The sequence below is a fragment of the Anastrepha obliqua genome, chromosome 4, assembly GCF_027943255.1.
Source record: "Anastrepha obliqua isolate idAnaObli1 chromosome 4, idAnaObli1_1.0, whole genome shotgun sequence".
NCBI lineage: Eukaryota > Metazoa > Arthropoda > Insecta > Diptera > Tephritidae > Anastrepha > Anastrepha obliqua.
The window spans coordinates 35,040,360-35,064,612 of NC_072895.1; the positions used below are offsets into that span (position 1 = coordinate 35,040,360).

At 36.1% G+C, this 24,253-nt stretch overlaps 1 protein-coding gene across 13 annotated transcripts in view; it reads left to right on the top strand.

Moving 5' to 3' along the window:
• LOC129243427 (potassium/sodium hyperpolarization-activated cyclic nucleotide-gated channel 2) overlaps nt 1–24,253 on the top strand; it is a 102,519-nt gene that overhangs the window by 58,062 nt on the left and 20,204 nt on the right. For 7 of the 13 annotated variants that reach the window (XM_054880413.1, XM_054880421.1, XM_054880425.1 and 4 more), the window contains 6 exons: nt 746–917; nt 1,181–1,419; nt 1,503–1,666; nt 6,781–6,921; nt 6,978–7,117; nt 15,503–15,598. In XM_054880413.1, coding sequence (XP_054736388.1) covers nt 746–917; nt 1,181–1,419; nt 1,503–1,666; nt 6,781–6,921; nt 6,978–7,117; nt 15,503–15,598 — 952 coding nt within the window. The remainder of the gene's footprint in view (nt 1–745; nt 918–1,180; nt 1,420–1,502; nt 1,667–6,780; nt 6,922–6,977; nt 7,118–15,502; nt 15,599–24,253) is intronic. The other 6 variants (XM_054880414.1, XM_054880416.1, XM_054880417.1 and 3 more) reach the window with 6 other exon arrangements.

The window sequence follows — 24,253 nt, forward strand, 5'->3', positions numbered from 1 at the left end:
GTGTCGTACTCATAGCACCTGTGATACCCAAACACACACTTCTCTGTAGTCTGGTTAGGAGTTTTACTCTGGATTTAACCGCAATAGCCTTCCACTAGAGTGCAGACTACATGTGTAATAATGGGTCTAATCAGGGTGATGTACACCCAGTGTACTATGGCCGGTCTTAGACCCAATGTCTTGGCAAAAGTTCTCTTGCACTGCCAAACGACTTTTGTTGTGCGAGGGCCCTTCTGTCTGCTAGTCTGCATTTCCCAGGTCAGCTTACTATCTAGGATTACCCCTAATTATTTTACCTCAGAAGATAGCTAGAGTGTTACTCCTTCAATGTGGATAGCCATACAAACGACACGAAAAGTGTTGCCAATTGTTAAAATCTCACAAACTTTCTTGGTTGCCTGATATTTTGAGACATCCGATTTGAAACATTTATTGTATGTATATTTGGGTATGTGCTGTGAAAAAATTATCTTTAGTATGAGCTGCTGTACATATCAGATATTTTTAGGCATATAAGTAAATCCATGTATCTTCGTACATATTCATATATCAGTGCAATTGAAGTACGAGCGCTGTGCAAATGCCGTGCTATAATAATTGTGCAATGCTCGTAAAAGTATATCACACGTCGGCAAGGTCTACAAATTGTCTTAATTGGCATAATTACACCACATAACACATAACACATTCTCAATTCTCAATTCTCAATTTGTTGTATTTCATTGGCTCAATGTGCTTATTTCAGATTAATTCATGGAGACAGTGAGGAATCTGTACGCTGCTCATATTGCTCCGTTTTGAATGAGAACGATTTACGTATATCTTTCGAAAATACCTGCACCGATTCTCTAGTAACAGCATTCGATGATGAGGCTTTATTAATATGCGACCAAGGAAACGAAATGGCAAGAATAAAGGTTTATTTTACGTTAATAATGCAGGGCCCATTCATTCCATTCGAGTTATTGTATAGTTTATTTATCTTCTGGATGTAATTCATATTCATGCATACATTTTAGTTTTTAATTTATCGATGCTTTAAACTAAAGTACAATATTTTCACTATATATGAATGTAAGCTAGAGCCTAAGCCTTTAATTTATGTTTGCTGTAGTATGCACGTATGTTTTTTATTGTTTTATTACCACTTAAATTTTATATATTTATATTTTACAAATAGGTTCACTTTGATGACGTGTCGTTATACGGGACTCCGAAAGAGGAGCCAATGCCTTCCATCCCCGTTGTTTCGGAAAAAGTTTCTGCGAATTTCCTAAAAAGTCAATTGCAATCATGGTTTCAACCGACAGACAATCGGTTGGCTATGAAGTTATTCGGCAGCCGAAAAGCACTGGTCAAGGAAAGAATTCGTCAGAAAACTTCCGGTCACTGGGTAATTCATCCATGCAGCTCATTCAGGTTTGTAATTTGTAATTTCAAACAACGACTTTGGCGAGTTAAGGAATAAATATATATGTGAATGTGTGTATTTTCTGTTGCAGATTTTATTGGGACCTCTGTATGCTTTTATTATTAGTAGCAAATCTTATAATCCTGCCAGTCGCAATATCATTCTTTAATGATGATCTGAGCACAAGATGGATTGCCTTCAACTGCCTAAGTGATACAATTTTTTTAATAGATATTGTAGTCAATTTTAGAACAGGTAAGTGAAATAAATATTTTAACTCATTTACAAATAAAAATAAAAATAAATCAGATATTCTTTTAGTATTTTAAAATTTCGCGCTCTATTTATTATTAGTGGTGATATGAACACAGAGAAAGCGTAAAATGTAAATATAATACTTAGTATCGACTTTATATTAGTTTCGGGGAAAAATAAATCCATTATTTTTGCATAAAACTTTCGCTCAAATGGTTTAAAACTGTTTTATGGTCGATATTTAGCTCCTGAACGATACTAACAAGCCGGTCAAATTCGATTATTTCTGTGATTTTATCGACGCTATCGACATTTTCTTTAACATCCAAAATGCCTGAACGGAGTCGTCGAAACCAAAATTTCACTTATAATAAAGGGTGTTTTTTTTAGAGGTTAGGTTTTCAAGATGAAATAAAACGTATATAATTTAATGTTATGGCCAAGAATTTAGCTTTATTATAAAGATAAGGGTTTGCCATTATGTTTTAAAAATGATTTCGGGCAAGTGGCCGCCGCGGCTGGCTCGAATAAATTCCAGCCGAGAGGCCCAATTTTCGACCACTTTTTGCAGCAATTGGGGCCGTATGTCAGCAATAACGCGCCGAATATTCTCTTCCAAGACGTCAATCGTCTCGGGCTTATCTGCGTAGACAAGCGACTTCACATAGCCCCACAAGAAATAGTCCAGCGGTGTTATATCGCACGATCTTGGAGACCACGCCACAGGTCCACGGCGCGAGATAATGCGCTCACCAAAAGTTTCCTTCAATAAATCGATTGTTGCGTTGGCTGTATGGCATGTAGCGCCGTCTTGTTGAAACCAAAGGTCGTCCACATCAACATCGTCCAATTCAGGCACGAAAAAGTCATTCATCATGGCTCTATAGCGCTCTCCATTGACTGTAACATTATGGCCGGCTTCATTTTTAAAGAAATATGGACCAATGATTCCCTCTGCCCATAGAGCACACCAAACAGTGACTTTTTGAGGATGTAACGGCGTCTCAGCAATGGCTTGTGGATTATGTTCACTCCAAATGCGACAATTTTGCTTATTGACATACCCATTCAACCAAAAGTGAGCTTCATCGCTGAACAAAATTTTCTTCGATGCGTCGCGCGAACCGAACCCTTATTTTCGTAATAAATTTGTACGATTTGCAAACGTTGTTCAGGTGTAAGTCTATTCATTATGAAATGGCAAACCAAACTGAGCATAAATCAAGTGACAGCTGTCAAAAAGACCATCTACGAAAAAAGTACACCCTTTACGTTCACATATAAGTAGATGATCTATTTTTTCGCGCTTAACTCAAAAGCCGTAATTAAAAAGCTTGATTTCCCATAGAAAATTTCTCTCTCAAAATCTGAGATTATAAAATAATCTCAGATAATAACGATACTTATTGACATACAACCCTGTGTTATCGATAATTATTATTACGAATGTAAGGAGAAACATCAAAATAAAAACTAAATAAAATGGATGCCGGCAAAGAAAACAGGCCCGTAAACATAATTCTAATAAAATGTTTGTTAAATATTATTAATTATGGATTCATTTTACAGAAAAAAACGTGTGTTCATAAACGTTTTGTTCTCTTGTTACTTATTATAAAATGTAATATAGAATATCCCATGCACATTGCTGCCATAATTTTTTGCAACCTCAGTAAACGACGCATACGGATTTCCTCCAACTATTTATTATTAGCAGCCAATTGCGCAATTAAATTAGCTATTCCTTCTTCTGGTATTTTCTTCAAATCGTTAAAAATAATTAAAGAAACCAAAAACACCGAATATTCTACCAAAATAATTTCTATGAAGAAAAACCTCTCAAAGCAGTATTGACAGCTGATTGTCAATTTTGCAGGTAATCTGCCATATGTGAAGAGTAGATTAATTTGGTGGATTTATTGGTAATTAATGCGCATGTGAACGCATTATTAATTAACTATTACAGTGTCGGCACCATAAAAACCATTCACAATTTCAGCGGCCTGGCTTGCATTTTCGCCTTTATCAAAGAAAAACTGTAAAATGCACCAAATTTTCTCTTTGTTGACTTCCATTGTTAACACCCTGTAACTCACAACTGAATGGAAGAGACAAAAAACAGCAAAGGAATTTTTTGTGTGTGAGTGTGAAATGTCACCTTAACAACGAGCATAAACTTCAAACTGCTTGATCGATACTTTACGAAAATAATGGATTTGTTTTTCCCTCAACTAATATTATTTTCTTAAGTCGGAATAGCTAATTATGAAAACGTTTCTGTAAAGATAGAAATTTATTTCGTTTTGCACAAACTTTTTTTCAATTATTTACTTACTTACTTATACGGCCTGGTCAGGGATCACAGCCTGTTACCGGACTAAGGCCGACTCCAACAAATTTCGCCGGTCGTATTTGCTTTGCGATTTTGTTACACCAAGCGATGATAGGGTTCCCTCGACTTGATCCTTCCATCGGAGGCATGATCTTCCCCTTTTTTCAATTAACTTACGATAATTACCAAAAGCAAACTATTTTGACTTTTTGAAGCTCATTAATCTCCCAGTGAGTAGCCTCACGCACTACACACTCGATGTTAGATTCTTTAATAAACGAAATCAAATTTATTGTGTGTTTTTCATTTGCATGTGACAACACTGATTTAAAGTCTTTATAGATATCGAATATTTTATATTTACTTCTTATTGGATTAAGTCTGACAAAAAAAAAAACTTGGTGCGTATAAGCGTTTACCTCTCCGCACTCACTTAGCTCCAAATCGATGGCACAAATCATGTGCAAGTAACTGCCATCGTAAGTGTGGTCAACCAATATTCTGTTGATAAGTTTTATATCTTTAACATTGAACTTACAATTTTTGAACCAGGTCTTTGCTAGTAGATATATGAATGAGGTTTGCACTACGACCTAATGGTATTTTGTGCCCTCTACTCATCACAGTACCTCATCCAAGCCCAGTTCCCTTTATCAAGCTCAGGATAGAACTGGGTTGGATTGAGCGTATGTGCCTTTCCTCTGGCAATAATTGGCCAAGATGTCTCAACGTTCTCCGCGCTATAGCGCTGCATTTCAGGAGAAGGTGCACTGGAATCTCCTGGGAATGGTAGCAGAAACGGCAAGAGTCTATAGAACAAATCCCGATCATGTGCAGATGCCTACGCAGTCTGCAGTGGCCTGTGAGGATGCCCGTTAGCATTCTCAGATTATCCTTGGGGAGGGTTATCAGTTTTTTAAACCTCTTTTGGTTGTACCCTCCCAGTAAGGATTTCGCCTGGCGTAGCCCTATAGTTTGGAGCCAGCAAACCTCCCTTAGTCCTAGCTCTTCACTTCTGAGCGTCTCCTAGATGGTGTGTTGTCCCATGGCAAAGAAGGGTTCGGGTCCTATTAAAGGCGAGGCCGCAGCTTCTCTCGCCAATGCGTGCGCTACTTCCTTCCCAGTTGTACCCCTGTGTCCTGGGGCCCAAGTTAACTTTGCTGGTAGCTTTGTGTAAAAAGATTACTCCGATTACTTGCAGATGAGCGAAATCCATAGTACCATTTAGAAAAAATATTACTGCGAATAATTCTCAAAGCTTCTTCGACAGTGCATTCAACTTCCATGCCAGCGCCATTAACTGCTGCTTCTTTTGCAATTTGATCTGCCTTTCATTAATTGGTATACCAGAATAGCCCGGGGAACACACCACATGAACATTTGCGAATTTAAACTCTGAAAGCTTAGAGTGAAACAGAGCGATACATTGGTTGCTGGAACAATTCTTTTTTAAGACCTTGCAGGCTTTTTGGCTGTCCGAGAAGATAACAACTCCATCCGCTCCCGCCTGATGAGCAACATCTAATGTCCTTAACAATGCCCATAACTCTCTAAAGGTAGATGATGTGTGACATTTTATTTGAAAACCAAAACTTTCTTTTTTATCAACCGAATTGGCCAAGACCGAAGCATCAACATACTCATTTAATTTTTGTGCAAAGGTACCTCTAATTTCTGCTGTGCTCATCTTGCTCTTAACTTCCGGGAGGGTGGGCGTAGCCACTCTTCAGCTTTCTACAGCCTCGAAAGGATCTCCAATCTCGGTGTTGCTGAAAACGTCTGAAAATTTTTTAAATACACAGTTTAACTTAGCGATTGTGTTATATATTTTAGTACTGAATTGTTTTAACTTTATGATTTCTTTGGCAGTGAACCACATTCCTCTCTCAGCTGTAGGGAGCTCGTGCGCAAGCACGTAGAACAGCGCGACCGGAGTTGACGGGGGAACACCCAAAATTCTCCGAAGAAAGGAGTTTTGAAAAGTTGCAATTTTTTAATCGTTGTTTTGCTTGCTGAGGTTATCGTGGTTTTACAATACTCTATTTTCGACCTAACAAAACTCCTATAAAATTTAAGGCTACTTGAGGGTGTAGGCCTGGTTTTGTTGTGTTTTGTGTTTTCATCCCTCAATTACATCAGCAAAGAGATCAATTACTGCCAAAGGCGAGCTGATAGTTCTCCCCATGAACTTTATATGTCGACTTGACCTGTGGAATAGCACAGTTGTCGAAATTGTTGTTGGCCATAACATTGGTGCCGCGAGCTATGTGCCGGATGCTACATTTTTCCATACTAAACGACAGATTAAGTGAACCAGCTACTGACTTAAAGGCGTTTACTTTAATGTCGATTTTACTTTCCGCTACTTGGAAGTGCTTGTGGAACGACAAAAAGGCAAAGAGCGACGGGGATAGACAATTTAAGATTTTTTTTTTCATAAATAATTATTTTTTAGCATCAGGGCATCTAATACCCGAATTTTTTACCTGCATTCAATCTTTTACTGGCAAAACTATCCAATAAGCAAATCAGCTGCTCACCAATCCGGGAGACAATCGTCTGTCACACTACAATTTCAATCAGAATTAACTGCGCCGGTAATTTCGATTAACGCCACCGTCTGTCTAGGCTATTATTAGATACGACGTAGTCAATTTATTAGCGAAAATAATCTGCATTTAGTATGTCGAGAAATGGAAATCATTAAAGAATAAAAATAATCGTATCAAAATTGGAAATCATACTCATTTATTCCCCATATAATATTTATATTCATTCGCAGGTATAATGCAACAAGACAACGCAGAACAGGTTATACTGGACCCTAAGCTTATAGCAAAACATTATTTAAAAACATGGTTTTTTCTGGATTTAATTTCTTCGATCCCACTTGACTACATTTTTTTGATTTTCAATCAAGTAAAGGAAAATAATTTCTCTTTAATGGAAAGGAAGTTTTAACGACATATTCAATTTTACAGGATTTCTCCGACTCCTTTCAAATACTTCATGCGGGGCGTGCTCTACGTATTCTACGTCTGGCTAAGTTACTTTCTCTTGTTAGATTGTTGCGGCTTTCAAGACTTGTGCGCTATGTCTCGCAATGGGAGGAAGTATATGTAAGTACGCAATTTCAGTCAATCTCACAAGCATATCTATGTTTATATTTGTATTAGAGATTGTAAACTGTTAGACTTGCTAACGTTTTTACCACATATTGTTCTTAATCGAGATATATACCTATTTATTTTAGAGTTAATATTAGATTTCTAATAAATTATTGAAAAGCTGGAATAGACTTAAGTACTTTATGTGATGTTAAAAAACAGTCATACTTATGCCGATAGGATTGTTAAGAATGCTAGTAACTTGCTTCATCTCATTGTGCCACGCCTCAACTTTAACATGGAGGCACTACAAATTTTATACTCATGAAAAAAAACACAAAAGAATCCAAAACCAATAACAAAAAGACTTTACCTTATGCTAGAAGTACCACAACACTGCCCTTTGAAGGTATTTAAATATTTTTATATATATAATATTAACCGCTGACCTTTGATATTTCTCTTAACGTAAATAAAAAATTACCATAATATTTGAAATTGTTTAGAAAAGTAAACTTCCCTACAAAAATTCGAATGACGGTTTTGTGTGAACTTGAAAAAAAACACATATGTTTAAGGTCAACCTTTCTTGCTTTAAATGTTAATTTCATTAAAAAGCCAAATGTACGTCCTTAGCAAAGCCGCTTGCATGAGGACTTTGAGACAAGAAAAATCTAATTAAGGCATACCAGTATTTTATCTTATCTTATCTTATTTCTAGTTATATAGGTATTTATAATTGTAGTGCTTTATAGCCTTCGTTCACACCAAATTATGGCGCAGAGGTATAATTTATAACTCTTGCTACAATAAGAATACACACATACACACACACTTTAGTGATTTGGTACTTTAATTAGTTGGTACATTTTGTAAACTCCACACAATTAAGCTACAGCTCATACTTTTTAATGTACTCTTAAGAATGCTGAATAATCGATCAGAAACAATCATTGTACTTGTGTCTCATGGTTTTTTGTTCGAGCACATTGATAATTTTATTGACTTTATTTTTAAAATATACGAATTATGACATTCTGTATTTATATGCCAACTTAAATTTACGGTTAATTTTCAAATCGTGATTATACATTAAATAAGAGTTATTATCGTTTCTGGATTATTTTGCACCGCTACTAGCGGGCCAACCACGGGCTTGGCTTCTATTGTTATATAATATAAAAAACTCACAGCCACAAGCCAAAGAAGCTTGAAAAAATCATGCTAACAAATTTAGGAATCACACCAAATTTCTAATATTTTTTACTGATACTATTATAGAAGTTTTTTAAGTTTCATAATGCATTGATAGTAGTAAAAAATATGTACATACATAAAAGTATAGAATGCGCCATCTGAATCTGGTCAATAGAAGTCTTGCATAACTTTGACAATTTGGGCCCTAGAACACCGGGAACGAAGTAGAGGACGCATTTGCGAGAGACTCTGCGATCTCGCCATTAATAGGACCCGAGCCCATGCTTGCTATGAGTACAACAAACGATCAAGGAAAAGCTGAGGAGTGAAGAGCTTAGGCTAAGGGAGGTAGCTGACACCAAACTATGGGGTTACGCCAAGCGAAATCCTTATTAGATTGCTCTTTTGGTGGCACCCAAAGAGATTTAAAACACTCATAAGGATAAACTGACGGGCATTCACATAGGCCCCTGCAGACTGCGTAGTCATCTGCGCGTGATCAACCATGCTATGTATACCGACTCTTAAATTGAAAAAAGCAATCAGTTTTGTTAACTCAACTTGAAAAATCGTGAACGTACTGCATCCAAAGGCATCACAACTCATCATTTGCCGAAATAGTAGCGCTACCTCCCGAGACGTTGAAAAATGTGATGATAAATGCCAACAATAACTATGTAGTGGAATAAATTTTTAAAGAGTTAGTGGGTTGATTAAAGTGGTGATTTATCCCAAATCTAACTAGCGCTACCGCACTACTTTGTTACTACATTCTTGCTACCAACTTGCTTAACGGTTATTTACGGAATGACTATATGCAGTCTGTGCAGTTTAAGAACCTTATTAGGCTGTTGACGTCTAAGCCAGACAGCTGTTCGAGACTTTCGAACAGTAGTTCACCAAGGGCTGACATTCTCTCCTTCCATAAGGCAGGGCCTTCACAGAGGAAAATTGGAAAATCATTTCCTCAGAGAACTGTTAGAGTGTGTGTTGTTAAAGATATCAATTTTGGCTGCTTGTTCCCCGGCAGATCAGTTATTACTGCCTTGACTCTCCATGCATTCCGTCGTTTCATATTTGTCATTTTGACGTTTGTTTGTGGTTGTAGGTGGGCCAGAACGTTTTGCCAATTTCTCATGTCATCTGGTCTGTAGTTGGATAATACAGTAGGTGGAGAATACATGTCATCTGGTCTGTAGTTGGATACCACAGTAGGTGGAAAATATAATTGCAACTTGGCTATCCGAAAGAATTAGTAGCCCAGTAGAAAGATTAGTAACCTTTTTTAATCTATCCAACATTGCCAAAGTGCTTCAATAATTGCAGACGGAGAAGATGGTGCACCCTATATTTTATATTGTAGTAGATGCTCAACAAAACGACCAAGGTTGAATTTTTTGAAATTTTTTTATGTTATAATTATTGCATAGCACGTCAGCATTAGGTTTATACCCGCGCGCACTTGTGCAAAAGGGTATTATATGTAATATTTCTCTATTTTGATTTTTTCATTCCCATATTACTTACTTATAATTTTAATCACTTTCACTGCAAATCAGAAGTTTGCTTCAAATTTGCATTATTCATTAAGGTTTTCCTAAAATCGGGGTGTTAGTGAAGCTCTCGCTGTTGACTTGAACAAATATCGTATTTATATGCTCTAAAAGACAATATTTAAAATGTTTAATTTGGTTTGTAAAGACGCCCACATAAATGTTATAGTTCACATGTATTCCTATACATGCATACATACCCATACATACGTATGCCTATCTTTTAATGAATCTGTACTATTTTTTATGCAAGTTCAGAGAGATAACGTCGGTTCGAATCTCGGTGAAAACACCAAATTAAGAAACACATTTTTCTAATAACGGTTGCCCCTCGGCAGGCAATGGCAAACCTCCGAGTGTATTTCTGCCATGAAAAAGCTCCTCATATAAAATATCTGCCGTTCGGAGTCGGCTTGAAACTGTAGGTCGCTCCATTTGTGGAACAAAATCAAGACGCACGCCACAAATAAGATTAGGGGCTCGGCTAAACACCCAGAAAGGGTGTACGCGCCAATTATATCTCCTGCGAAATTTTCTGACACATCAAATTCCATATCTCTGGGTAGACTGAGTTTTTTGAGGAATTCTTAGGATCTGTGTTCTTCTTGTGAGCTGCTTCAGCAAGTTAGATACCTTGTTGTTGTTGTGGCAGCAAAAACATTCCCTATACAGGTACGGGGAGTGCTGCTGGAGTGACAGTCCTTGGCCGGATATATAGTAAATACGGGTCGATCCGGGAATGTAGAACCGGCTTTTGGAAGGGAATATAAGCTAGATACCTCGACACTTCCCGTAGCAGGATTTTAAAGGAGCATTCGCAATGTCAGAGTAGGATTTGATATTGTTTTCCCTCGTTATACTTATAATATACTCGTATGTAATAATAACCGAGCAAAACATGGTACAGTATTGGCATTGGAGCGGTATTTTAGATTTATTAAGGGATTTTATACAGTTAGAAGGCCGAAAAAGCAAATTTTCCAGAATTTTTTCTGAAAACACTTTTAATTTCTTAATGTAAAAATTTGTACACATATTATGTTATCTTTTAACTGTATTTTAAGACTTAGTATTAGTAAAAATATTTATTTGGAAAGGAGCTACAGCTGATCTCCGGGAGCTCCTCTCAAAACAGGCGTTTTCCGGTGACCACTATATCTCTGAACTGAATCCTCTGAAATTAAAAAAACAAACAGATTTCGTTAAAGTAATGTTAAATCTAGTAATTAATCGTAGGAAAAAGCAAAGTAAGTTTTTTTGACAAAATGGCGGTTTCTCAAAAAAAAATCGATTTTTGACCAAAATTTCAGCCTTAAATTAATTATTTATCAGTGAGAAAAAATCTGCGATCCGTTACTAAAAAATGTATTTAAGAAGCTCGCGTTAAAATTTGCGACTAATCGGTTTAGCCATTTTCGAGTAATGTTGGTCACCGACTTTTAAAACACCATTTTGAGAAAAACGCGTTTAAAGTTTGAAAAGCATTTTACGAGTACATACACTCTGAAACGCCTTTTCAAATTTGCGTGTAACTTCGAAAATATTCAGCGGAACGCTATTAAATTTTCTGTGTGTATTTTTTAATATATTTACATTGAGAAAAAAAAATCAATTTTTTGAAAATTCTAACTGTATATAACCCATTAATATAAAAAGGTATGCCAAAGCTACTACAACATTTCAATGAAAGCTCTCTGAACTCCAAGCTGACATTGTAAATGCTCCTTAATAGAGATCCTCCTTAATAGAGATGCTATATTGCTCGTTATTGTCAAATTCTTAACATGGAGATCCAAAATTAGTGAGTGATGGTTTCATAAAATATAAATTATTTCTATCACAAAACAAAGAATTCCTTATAAAGTAATTGAACAATTCTAGTTATTTTATTGCCAGCATAGAATTTTTATTTTTACTAACTTCTTCACGCAAAATGTAACTTGAGTTAGAAAATTTCAAGTCATTATATTAGAATATTTTTATTTTAGACTATGTCTACATATAGAGATAAATAGAGACGAAATATTTACAACATTTTATCCCAGCAAGCTTTACAAGAAATTTCTATTTCTGTTTTCTATCAAAATAGTCTAACCATTATTCGTTTTGCGCTACAACTCCAATTAGAATAATTATTGAGAAACGGAATAGGTATTTAAAACTTTCGAATTATATACTTGGAAAATCTCTGTTGCAAACACAGCTTGTATTTACAGTCATTCACACCTTATTTAATACAGATACGATTTTATTGAGTGTACAGTTTTTTGTACTTTATGTTAAGAAATGAAATGAAACAAAATAAATAAAATATCTGCACACTCTTTTTTCCATTTTCGCAAAATATTATGAATAATAGAACACTTAACAAAAAAATCGTATCAAATAAAGTGTGAGTGACTGTATGTAAACTTCTGCACATAGCCACTTTATCTTTTACAATATTCGCAATATTTGTCCATGCTTAATTTTTTTCGTCAATTTTTCATAAAAATTAGTTCACTAGCTTTAAACCGCGGCCCCGCTCGCGTAGGAGTAGGTTTGAGGAATTTAGGATATGTATTTAAAAGAATTACAAACAATAGTTTCATAGAAAATATTTTTTTATTAATAACCATAGTATTACAATACCCTGCATCCGTTGCCTCGTTGAATAAAATCAAAACAACCAATCCGAAAAATACCAAGCAAAATTATTTTTATTAATTTTCTATCTCAAACCGTTTTTGAACTTTGCATTTGGGTCATAGTTGAACAGCTAATGCGGATTATGAAGTCTAGAGTGTGCTATAAATAGTGGGGAATAGGAAAAACTAAGATTTTTTAGATTAAATTTATGCAAATATTCGATCATTAGTGACGAATGAGAGTGTTGGCGCGGCCTGGGGGCTGTGAGAAGGGAGTTCCATCATAAAAACATGCCTATAACCTTCATTAGGTGAAAATATGAATGTATAAAAATGTTTACGTCATTTGGTGTTGTCGTTTCGTAGTGATGCACGGACAACGTACAGACATTCACCTTTATAGTATAGATTCCATAACAAAAAGCTTTTAAATAAAAGTTGCGAACTTTGTAAAAAAATAAAAAAAATTTAACAAATTTCAAAATATCGTCACCAAGTTCAATATGCTAATAGAATCTCTGTAAAACTTCTGAGTATGCAAAATTTTAGTAGATTAAAGTGTAAATTTCAAGTCGCTTAGAAATTGCGTGCATTTTTAACAATTTTGTTTTTTCTTTTGCATACGATGTTGAGCATTTACTTCCATATAAAAGACTGCCGAAATTTAGCACGAAAAAACTTACGGATACTGTACAGGGATAAGCTTAGCAGACTGTGGCCATCTCGCATCCAATTACAAAAAGGTAAAATCGGTCCTCCTATATAGTTTTGAGACCTGACTTGTGTCTGACCACATAAGTGGATATCTTCGAACGTTTGTTAATAAATGCCTCAGAATTACAATATATGCCCTATCTTTTGGCCGAGAAGAGTCTCCAATGTGGGCATTCTTCTGCTTACTAAAAGCTGCCCATTTAAATCCGCAATAAAAAGACGAAAATGGAATTGGATTGGACATACTCTTCGTAGACAGAACTAACTGTAAGCTAGACAGCTGTTCCACGGCAGGCAATGGCAAGCCTCGGAGTGTATTTCTGCCATGAAAAAGCTCCTCATAAAAACCATTTGCCGTTCGGATTCGGTTGAAAACTGTAGATCCCTCCATTTATGGAACAACATCAAGACGCACACCCCAAATAGAAGGAGGAGCTCGGCCAAACCCCTAACAAAAGTTTTTTTTTCCATGTTCACTCCTCTTGGGAGCATAGGGCGTCGACAAGACTCAGACTTGCGTTGGTTTCGTTAATCTATTTTGATTTCTGACAGGGTAGGTGATTAGCCTGTCCTAAGTAATGGGAATGCCCACTTATCGTTGCTTAGGAAGAACGCCTTCTTACTGCTTAGAGCGCCATCTCTGTTTCACATTTTTCTGGCAGAAGGATCGCAGAGATGGTTGAGGATTTCGCTAAATTTGGTGTGTCTGCGCTATTACCGCGGCTACCCGCTTCCTCTTGCTGGCGCCACTGATACAATGTGTAATGCGCTGACTATTGTGCGGGAGTAAGGATGGAAAGGATAAGTTTTTGGCGTGGAGCAAAGACTTTTTTTTTTGTTAGAAACAGGGAAAGTAGGTCAATTTTGAATAGTGCGAGGACCGTGCTGTACGTGGGATCCGAACCCACAACATCTAGGATGGCAGGCTAGTGCACTTAACTACGCTAGACTACCGAGGCCGCCCAGAAGTATACGCGTCATTTATTTGTTTACTTATTTATTTTTTTTTTTTTGATATGTTTAAACATTTTATGGTTATAGTTACTATGGTGAAATTGCCCCACTGAAATTCTTTAGGCTGAAAATTTTATATTACTCACTAAGCCATTTTCTTGCTTTAAATTTATAAATATTATAACGGTTTTATCATCATCTATTTATCCAGCTTACGGAAAAGCTTTTTCATTTTAGAATAAGTGGTTTTTTTAATTAATTTTAATGTCAATTTAATACTTTTCTTCGTTTTAGTCCACCAACCTTTTTTAAATGTTTCATGTTTTTGATCAAGCATATACATACATATATATTTTATTCAAATAGGTTGCTTCAAATATTTAGATCTTCAGGTTTTTACGCATATGATTCATAAACTAATATAAAACGTATGGAAAATTATAATTTCTTTAGTTACCTTTAATGAATTTACAATAACATTATATAATATAACCTTAACGAGGCGTGGCAGTACCGATTTTCTTGCTAATCATAACACAAATATGTACTTTAAAACCAATACATACACATGTGATAAAAAAAAAACAATTATTTATTCTATAATACTATGTTCTTTCTTATTCTGTATACACTTTCAATTAATTTCGATATTCTCATGAAAACTGATTTATCTGCTTATAAATACATAAAGAAAAAATATTTCCTACAAATGGTCTAACGCATTTTTGGCGTACGCAGTCTACGGATTCGTGTACAGAGACACATTTGTATGAAAAATTTGAAGAGGGTTCTAGATCTTACGCTGCCTTTAAAAACCCATCTTTGTATTTTTCACTCGAAAAATAATGCGTGCGAGAGTTTGGCAGCTGCTAAATGCGTTGCCTTCTTAGGTGACTGAAAACAAACGAAGCGACCTGCATACATACATTTATTCCCGCCTCATGCGTAAGAGGAAATGAAATTACGAGGGATCTTAAAGCTTTTTTTTTTTGCATTTAGACATACTTTTCATGTAACGCGTACAAATAACATAAATATAATTTGAGAAGCTTCACTGGCTAGTTATTTACTATTAAACACAAAAACCGATTTTACTCTCAATTAGAATTCCGCTTTCAAAACACTTTAAAACGCTGCGATACGCACAAAATTGCCAATACCAAATAACAAATGACAAATACGAAATACGAAATACGAAATTCGAAATACCTACAAAATATAATTTATTGCACACACACACGTACATATATGCCAATATGATTAATATTTAAATACTCTATGTAATTTGATAATCGAGAAATATGTACCAAGAAAATTAGCTTATCGGGGATTATGTGTATGTATGGTTCTAGATTCTGCAGAATCTGCAAAAAAAAAGTGCTGATCGAAGAGGGAGAATGCATAGAAAAGACAAAGATGGCTTGACTAAAAGCAACCTCATTTTGAAGGTAACCCAACCAACAATTTTCAACATTTTTTAAATGCAACCCTTAATTGATTGATTAATTCTTTATAATTGATTAATTGATTGCTATTATAGTTAAATATTATTGAATCACTAACGCGGAATGATTTACCCTATATTTCAGTTTTAAATAGTACCGAAATTTGTATTTTATTAGTTACCATGATTGCTTCCTTTTGAGTTAATAATATTTCTAAGTCTGCCTTTGCCTTTTAGATTGACGAAAATACTTATGAATATTTTGATGCATAAAAATTCAATCTGCTTCTTTACTTGTAACGCACTTACACACACACACGGTACTTATTATAAGTATGTATATTATGTGCGGCGTGGCGTGGCGTTGCAACACAACATTTATCCCTCTTAAAGTCGGTGGCCAAAACAGGAAGAACTTAAATGGAATACGAGTATACAGCATATCAAAATGATTATTCATTCAAAAAAAACATATTTACGCGTATATTCATTTACCGACTGCATACGTAATTGTCTACATAAGTATATGCGTATGTACATATGTATGTATGTATGTGTGTGTATCCTTCCAATTCCAAGAACCAAACAGAAAAACTTTGGTTGCACTGCTATCGGCTACAGGGAATTTGTTGTTGCGCTCGTCACCAAGAACTTGTACTAAATGCTTTTGCTTCGTTTAAACCACACGTTGTAATTCCAATTAGCGCTTGAACAAAAAACCAAGAAAGCAAATTGTGTAATTTAAAGAAAGCAATTGATTTGTTGTCAAACTCAAATTTCATTGTATACACCATGCGTATACACATGTACACATATCAGCATACATACATAAGTACATATATACTCGTACATGCATACATGCATACATACATACATATGTACATATGCATTCAACCTTGCAAGCTGTTCTGCATTCTTTCGTTGACATTTGTATGTACAAAGGACTTTCAATTTGTTACGCTTCTGTTGAATTTAGTTAAATCCTGTTTAATCCAGTTCGATATCATTCCATTCAAATCGAATTAGCCACATATCTACATACATACAGTGAACCAAAAATAAGCTGCGGCACTTGCTTGTTCTGACTTCCATCCTTTATAACTTGAGGCCGGTTCAATCAATTTTCAGAAGGCAAAAGCCAATATAAAGCATTCAATTTAGTCTTTTATTATAAAAAACGAATATAATGTAATTTTTAAGTTATTTGATAGTTTTCCAGTAAACAAAATAATACCTTAATTTTACAACTCAAACATAAGTGGAGACGAATTGTAGCGGAAGCAATGGTTCACGCCGAACTGTGATGCTATGATGATGATGATGATGATGAACATAAAGTGGGACAGTAATGAAAATATGGAAATAAAGGAAAATCGACGAGCTAATATTTTGTGCAGTATCCCTTTGCACTAATTACTGCTTGTAGACGTCGTTGCGTGGAGTCCACTGGAGTTTTGGTGACATTTCTCGGAAAATTTTCCCATATCTCTTCAATGGCTGACTTTAGGTAATTTTTACCACTACGCTGCCGTGTGCGCAATTATCTTTCAATATGGGCCCAGATGTGCTCAATGGGATTGAGATCTGGACTCTGAGAAGGATGGGGCAATAATTCTTTTACATTGTAAAGCAACCGTTCTCTCACAGTCAGCGCAGTATAATTTGGGCCGTTGCCGTGAATGAAGGTGGACGTTTTATTCGTTTTTATTTATTTCATATACAAACAAGACGCTTACGGACAGATAGATACAAGCAAAAACCTTATGACAAGTGTCTTATAAGTAACGTTTTAGGGGTTTTCTCTAAATCAGCCAATTTATCTATCTCCCTTAAACTGCCGAACATTGCTAATGTTTTTCAAGCAGAAATCTTTGCGATCCTGCAGGCATACAAAATGCCTAGGGAATGCGAGAGCGAGGGAGATATTAACATTTTCTCCGATAGTCAAGTCGCGATTAAGGCTCTGACGACACCATGGTGCAGAACGAAATTAGTAAACTCCTGTAAGAAGGAGATCAAATCTCTTGGGTGTGCAGTTAACATTTCTTTGATCTTTGGGAACATAGAGGGAAATGAAATTGCTGATGAGCTTGCCAGAAAGGGGACTGAATTGGCCTCAGAGACCTCCTACCCGGTCATCGGCTTCCCCCTGACAGTGGGAACTGCACAAATTATTTCTCAGAAAAGCGCAGAAAAGATGGAGCTCCATTTCTTCATGTGCTATTTCGAAAACCCTTTGGCCCCAATACGATATACGAAGAACTCAGAAAGTCCTTTGGACTCCTCGCTATTCAATTTCCAAACTCGTAGCTGTATTTGCCGGTCACTGGACGATCGGCATACACACGGAAAAGCTAGGGTTAGCGTTTAACCCCCATTGCAGAAGCTATGGGGACCTTTCAGAGAAGGAGACTGTAGATCATTTTCTCTGTAAATGTCCGGGTTTGGCAGCTAGACGACTAAGGTCACTGGGAGCTCCTTTCTTCGACAGCCTGGGGCAGTGCGTCACCCTAAATCCAATCAATCTGCTCCATTACATCAAGAGCTCTGGCTGGCTGTAGATATCTGCCTGTTAGAGGTTTCATAATGGTATCAAAACGGCGCTTTAGTGCTACTTGACGAGTACCATTGACAACGAGAGCGATAGGGCAGAATGGGATGAACAAATTTTGTCGAGCGCACAAAAGCTTTCTGAACAGACTCTAATTTATTAATATAAACTGAAACCTAGACCGAACTTAGAAAACGAACAATTTAGAAAGAATATACTTTATGTGGGTGAAGAAGTTGTGCCTGGAGACAAAATAAACACGCAGGTCCTTTAATTCACTCATTGTCTTTAGCGGAACACTATTAAAAACTTTCGCGTACGAAGTATAGTGGCATTTATTAATGTTAAGGATCAAACGATTACGCACGCACACACCAACTATATAAGTTATTCAACTCACCCTGGAGAATGGATGAATCTTCTGGGCATTTAATTTCATAAGAGATTTTCAGATCATCCACGTATAGAAAAAAATTCCACATGGAAAAGCCTCGTTAATTTAAGAGGATAAATAGTATCGGACCTAGGACACTCCCTCGAGGGACACCAGACGAGGCAACAAAAGAATATGGCCATACATTATCAAGTCGAACGATACAGTACCTATTATTTAGAAAGAAAAATACTTACTTAAGAAATTGAGAGTGAAAGCCGAAACCCTCAAGTTAAGCTATTAATATTTGGTGAGATACCCTATCAAGAGCCTTAGAAAAGTCTGTAAAGATTGCATCCATTGGAAAACCCCAAAGACAGCTAAATTCGTTAACGTCGATTTGCCCGGAACAAACCCATATTGATTAGGACATAACAAACGGTTTAACGGCAAAGTATATTTAGTCTTTGACTATAAACTCAAATAATTTAGAAACTGTAGATAGCTTGAAAGTAACTGTAATTTTTCGACAGTTTATGGAATATGCTCCTTCAATACCCTATTTCTAGATAATTTACCAACCAAATCATTATAAGCCCGCCATCATGTGTCACAGTACCCTTTGCCTTCTCTAGACAAAACTGCGACCATGCGACCCAAATAAGTTGAATTTCGACGTGTCGGAGGAAATAAGTTGCTCCAAAAGTCAACCGGCTTTCTGAAGTTCAACCTTTTACTCACATTAATCCTTGAAGGAAGGGGCCTTTTCTAGGAGTGTACACTCTATATTCGTTACTGTGCAGGAAATTTCTGTTATTTTGTGAGTGTACGTTCACATTAGACAAATTTGTAAGTGATTTACCAATGTTAATTACAGACATTTTCGGATTCTCGCTTATTAAACGAGAATCACATTTGAGTTAATTTTGGAAACTCTTCCAGTACCACTTTTTCTAAGAAAATAATGGTTTTGATTATATTTTTTCAATATCTCAAGTACTGTTGACTTAGGTTTTTTCAAAACCCTCGCGTGTTGACGCACATTCTTCCCTTCGGAATGGTATTTCATGATATGACAGATTACTACATTTTACCAATAACTACAATGAAAAACAAAATTGTGAGGGGAACTTCGGCTGTCACCTAACGGGGTAATTCGCAGGCCGAATTCTGCACGATCATTTGACACATATTCACACACTCGTCAAATATGTCGTTCAGGCGGCAACAAAGTGGCATGGTGTTAATTTTTTTCGTATTTCACTAACACATTTTTAATATAAACCGATTCGTTACCTAGACTACGTTAGCTCGTCCTCTGATTCTGTCAAATTCGCTGAGAGCCGGTTAACAGTCTGCTATTGACCACACCATTGAAAATCTGTTCAGGGTGCTTTTAAATCACTCGATGTTTGCTTATTCATCTTCACTCTTAAAAATTTGCAACGTCAATCCAAATGTGAGAAATAAAACAAACTTTGCAGTTGTGCTATGGAAAAAAATAACGAAATACGCATAGTTTACGTAAATGTGTTAAAACATTAGGGTGTCCCACTTTTTGTTTGACTTGGAAAAATCATGCTATTACGGTTATTAGTTAAATAAACGGAGTTATTATTATTATTTGTTTATTTGTCTTTGAATTGATACATTCTTGCAGACTATGTTAAGCTAATGTACAATAGTTTTGTAATTACTAAGAAAAACCCGATTTAAGATGGTTGACTAAGATGCCATACGGCCATCTAAAATCAGCACCAGAAAAATTTAAAAACAAATTTGTGCCGGTTAATATTAAAACAAAAACTGTGCATAATGAATATTTAAAAATGCCATACATTCAACGCAAGTGATTTCTTAAAAATCTATGAATAATTTCTTTATTTATGCAAAATTTAATTTTTTGATTATTAGTGTCCCAGTCTCTTTTTTTTTTTGGTTCACTGTACAAACATGAATTCAATAACTTCAAAAGGAATCCGCGCTATTGGGTTGTACGAATACAATGAAAAAAGCGTAAACAATTACGATTATTCACATGCATATTTATTTACTCCTGCCTACATAGCTACATAAATACTATTAAATCGTACATTACTATTCTTTTGTTCAACTAAATTTTGCTTTCGCGCATCAAAAACATGCTCTTGTTGATTTTTGCTAATGTTCAAAGAATTTGCTCAAAGTGTAAGTTTTCTAAATAAATATTGTACGATATGTATGATCGTATTAATATTACGTAACACCCGTTTTAAATATTGTATTGTATTGTATGGTATGATATTGTAATGTATGGAACTTATTGTGATGCGATGCGCAGTGATGCACCTCAAGCTTTCTACGTGCAGCCTATTTTAACTGTCAGTGTACATATGTACATATATGTATAAGTATTTGTACATGCATACATGAATATTCAAATTTTATACTACCATTAGCGGCTACTTCTGGCCGAGTTCGACAACATTACAATTCGATAAGTCGGCATACTTTCCAAATCTGGACGCAATAATTTTTCTCTCTTTCCGGGTAACGCGACGCATCAGCTGAAATTCACTAATATTTAAGTATTTCTTAACAAAATTTTCAAGCTATAAACTAAATTTGTGAATACTAATGCAAAGATCTCGCTGCAGTTTCAGGTCACAAACAAGTACATAGATGTAATATCTATCAACCCAAAACAGCTGATGCAATGTCGAGATGCTTTGCAGCTTTATAAGCCTTATCAGCTGGCTAACCCAGAATTGGTTTATTTGGTAATCGGGAAGTATATACATAATGTAAACGAAATACTCGGAAAGTATGCCCGAATAACGACGAATTGTAACTTTATCGAGCTCGAAAGACCCATAGTCTTAGAATTTTTAGCTTTAAAGAGCAGCTTTGATATTGTTTAAAATACATATTTATATACATTTTTTTTACTTACAAACTAATTAGTCTTTACAAAAAAATCCATATGCTATGTGCATATATCATATCGTCCCCTTAGTATTAAAATAGCCTATAAATTTTTTGATGTTTTGAGAAAATGAGTTTCAAACCTTTTGTCGAAAGTAGCTCTCACTTAAATCTCCTTATGTCTCTAAATATTTACTATTTTTTGGCTGACGTTTTGACCCACTTTGTGGAACTAGAATTTGACAAAATTTTGACCACATATAAAATCGACGATGGAGAATCCAAAAATTCAATAAAAAAATAATAGCCTATGAGCACATAGGCTATTGTTATACTAAGGGGACGATATGTGCATATGTGTATGTATATGTACATGTATGTGTACATACATAGGTAGGTAGCTTACTTGCAAGACTGATTTCCCGTATAATGTAAATACATATGAGTATGTATTGGGTGTGCAGATAGAAAACCGTAGCAAGCAAGTGATACTGCTCTAATCAGATTGAAGGCGTCATGTGGTAAGTTCCTGAATGAATATCTAAGCAGCAGTCTTTTGTTTACACAGCTCGTATTTGGAAAACTTTACCATTGGAGGTCAGGCGGGAATTTTAGCTAACACTTTTTGTTCAAAACTTTTAGAAAAATTCTGGGTACTTAGTTGTATAGCCCATTCAATAGTAAAGGGTGGTTTTTTAAGAGCTATAGGAACGTTTTTCAAAAAAACACACGTAAAATTCAGAAAATGCCTGAAATTTTTATTTAAATCGATAGTAGAGTCCATATACTACTGTGGGAAAAAAGTAAGGTGAATTTGGTTGTAAAATGAAAAATCTTTATTTATTCATGTAAATCAATTTCATCCCCTTCAAAATAATCCTCTCTCGATGAAATACACTTATGCCAACGATTTTTCCAATCCCCGAAACTTGCCAAATAGCCCATTTCCGGTATAGCCATCAGCACCTTCTTCGATTCAGCTTTAATCTCCTCAATCGACTCGAAACGCGTTCCCCGGAGTGGTCTCTTGAGTTTTGGGAATAGCCAGAAGTCACACGGAGCCAAATGAGGCGAATATGGTGGTTGCGGAACGATATGCGTGGAATTTTTGGCGGAATGGTCACGAAGAACGAGTGCAGTGTGAGACGGTGCATTATCGTGATCCAAAAAGCAAGAGTTGTTGGCCCATAATTCTGGTCTTTTTAGACGAATTGCTTCACGTAAACGACGCATAACGCTCAAATAATATTCCTTATTAACAGTTTGGCCAGGTGGAAGGAATTCATAGTGCACCACACCACGAAAATCGAAAAAAACTGTCATCATGACCTTTATTTTTGAACGACTTTGACGTGCTCTTTTCGGACTAGCCTCGCCTTTAGCACGATATTCGCTTGATTGGTCGGTTGTTTCAGGATCGTAAGCATAAATCCAAGTCTCATCTCCCGTAATGATGCATTTGAGCTTGTCCTGATAGTCTGAAAACATTGTTTCACACACATCAACGCGACGACTTTTTTCCAAGAAATTGAGAGTTTTCGGTACCAAACGAGATTTGACTTTTCGTAGGCCCAAATGGACTTTCAAAATGGTTTTCACAGATCCTTCTGATATTCCGATCATATCAGTAAGGTCTTTAACAGTCAACCGACGATTTTCCATTCCGCAAACAAAATTTGATGGCACTTCTCTGCTCAATCAAATCAGACATTGTAAAAATCGAAAAATGCACTCTTGGTCTTTTAGTAAACACAAGCATAAATATATTACTGATAATGGCATTCACATGAAAGTTGGCCCAGATGTTATTAACAGTGCTGCCAACTCATGAAAAAAATAACTAGAGCGAAATTTTAATCCCGCGAAGTTTGACAAATAGTTTCACCCTACTTTTTGCCCGCAGTAGTCATTTAATGTTTGAAGATTATTTCATGCAAATATTGACCGCGACTGCACTTCAAATGGTCCATCCGCTTAGTCCAATTTTGGCATACTCTTTCCAACGTTTCGGCCGGTATCTCACATATAAATGCTTTAATTTTGTCTTCCAATGCGTTAATTGAAGCAGGTTTGTCTGAATGGACATGAGCTTTAACATAGCCCCACAAAAAATAATCTAAAGGCGTTATATCGCATGATCTGGGTGGCCAATTGACAGGTCCCGAACGTGAAATAAAATGTTCACCGAAATCGACGCTCAACAAGTCCATTGTTACGCGTGCTGTGTGGCATGTGGCACCGTCTTGCTGAAACCACATGTCATGCAAGTCAAGCTCTTGCATTTTGGGCAAAAAAAAGTTGGATATCATTTCACGGTAGCGCTCACCATTCACAGTTACGTTACGATTTGCAGCATCTTTGAAGAAGTACGGTCCAATGATACCTCCAGCCCATAAACCGCACCAAACTGTGAACTTTTCTGGATACATTGGTAGCTCTTGCAATTCTTCTGGCTGATCTGTATAGAAATTCTGCTTATTTACGTACCCATTGATCCAAAAATGAGCTTCGTCGCTGAACACAATTTTTCGATAAAAAAGTGGATCTTCGGCCAACTTGCCAAGAGCCCATTCATCAAAAAGTCTGCGTTGCGGTAGGTCGTTCGGCTTCAATTCTTACACCAGCTGTATTTTGAAAGGCTTCATACCTAAATCCTTTCGCAAAAATTTTCACGTTGTTGAGTAACAGAGGCCCCATTGCTGCGAACGGCGACGAATCGATAATTGATGGTCATCATTAACACTGGCCAATACAGCTGCGATATTTTCTTCAGTTCGCACTCTACGTAAGCTTGTTGGTGGTTTGATGTCCAATAATGGTTGGTTCTAAAT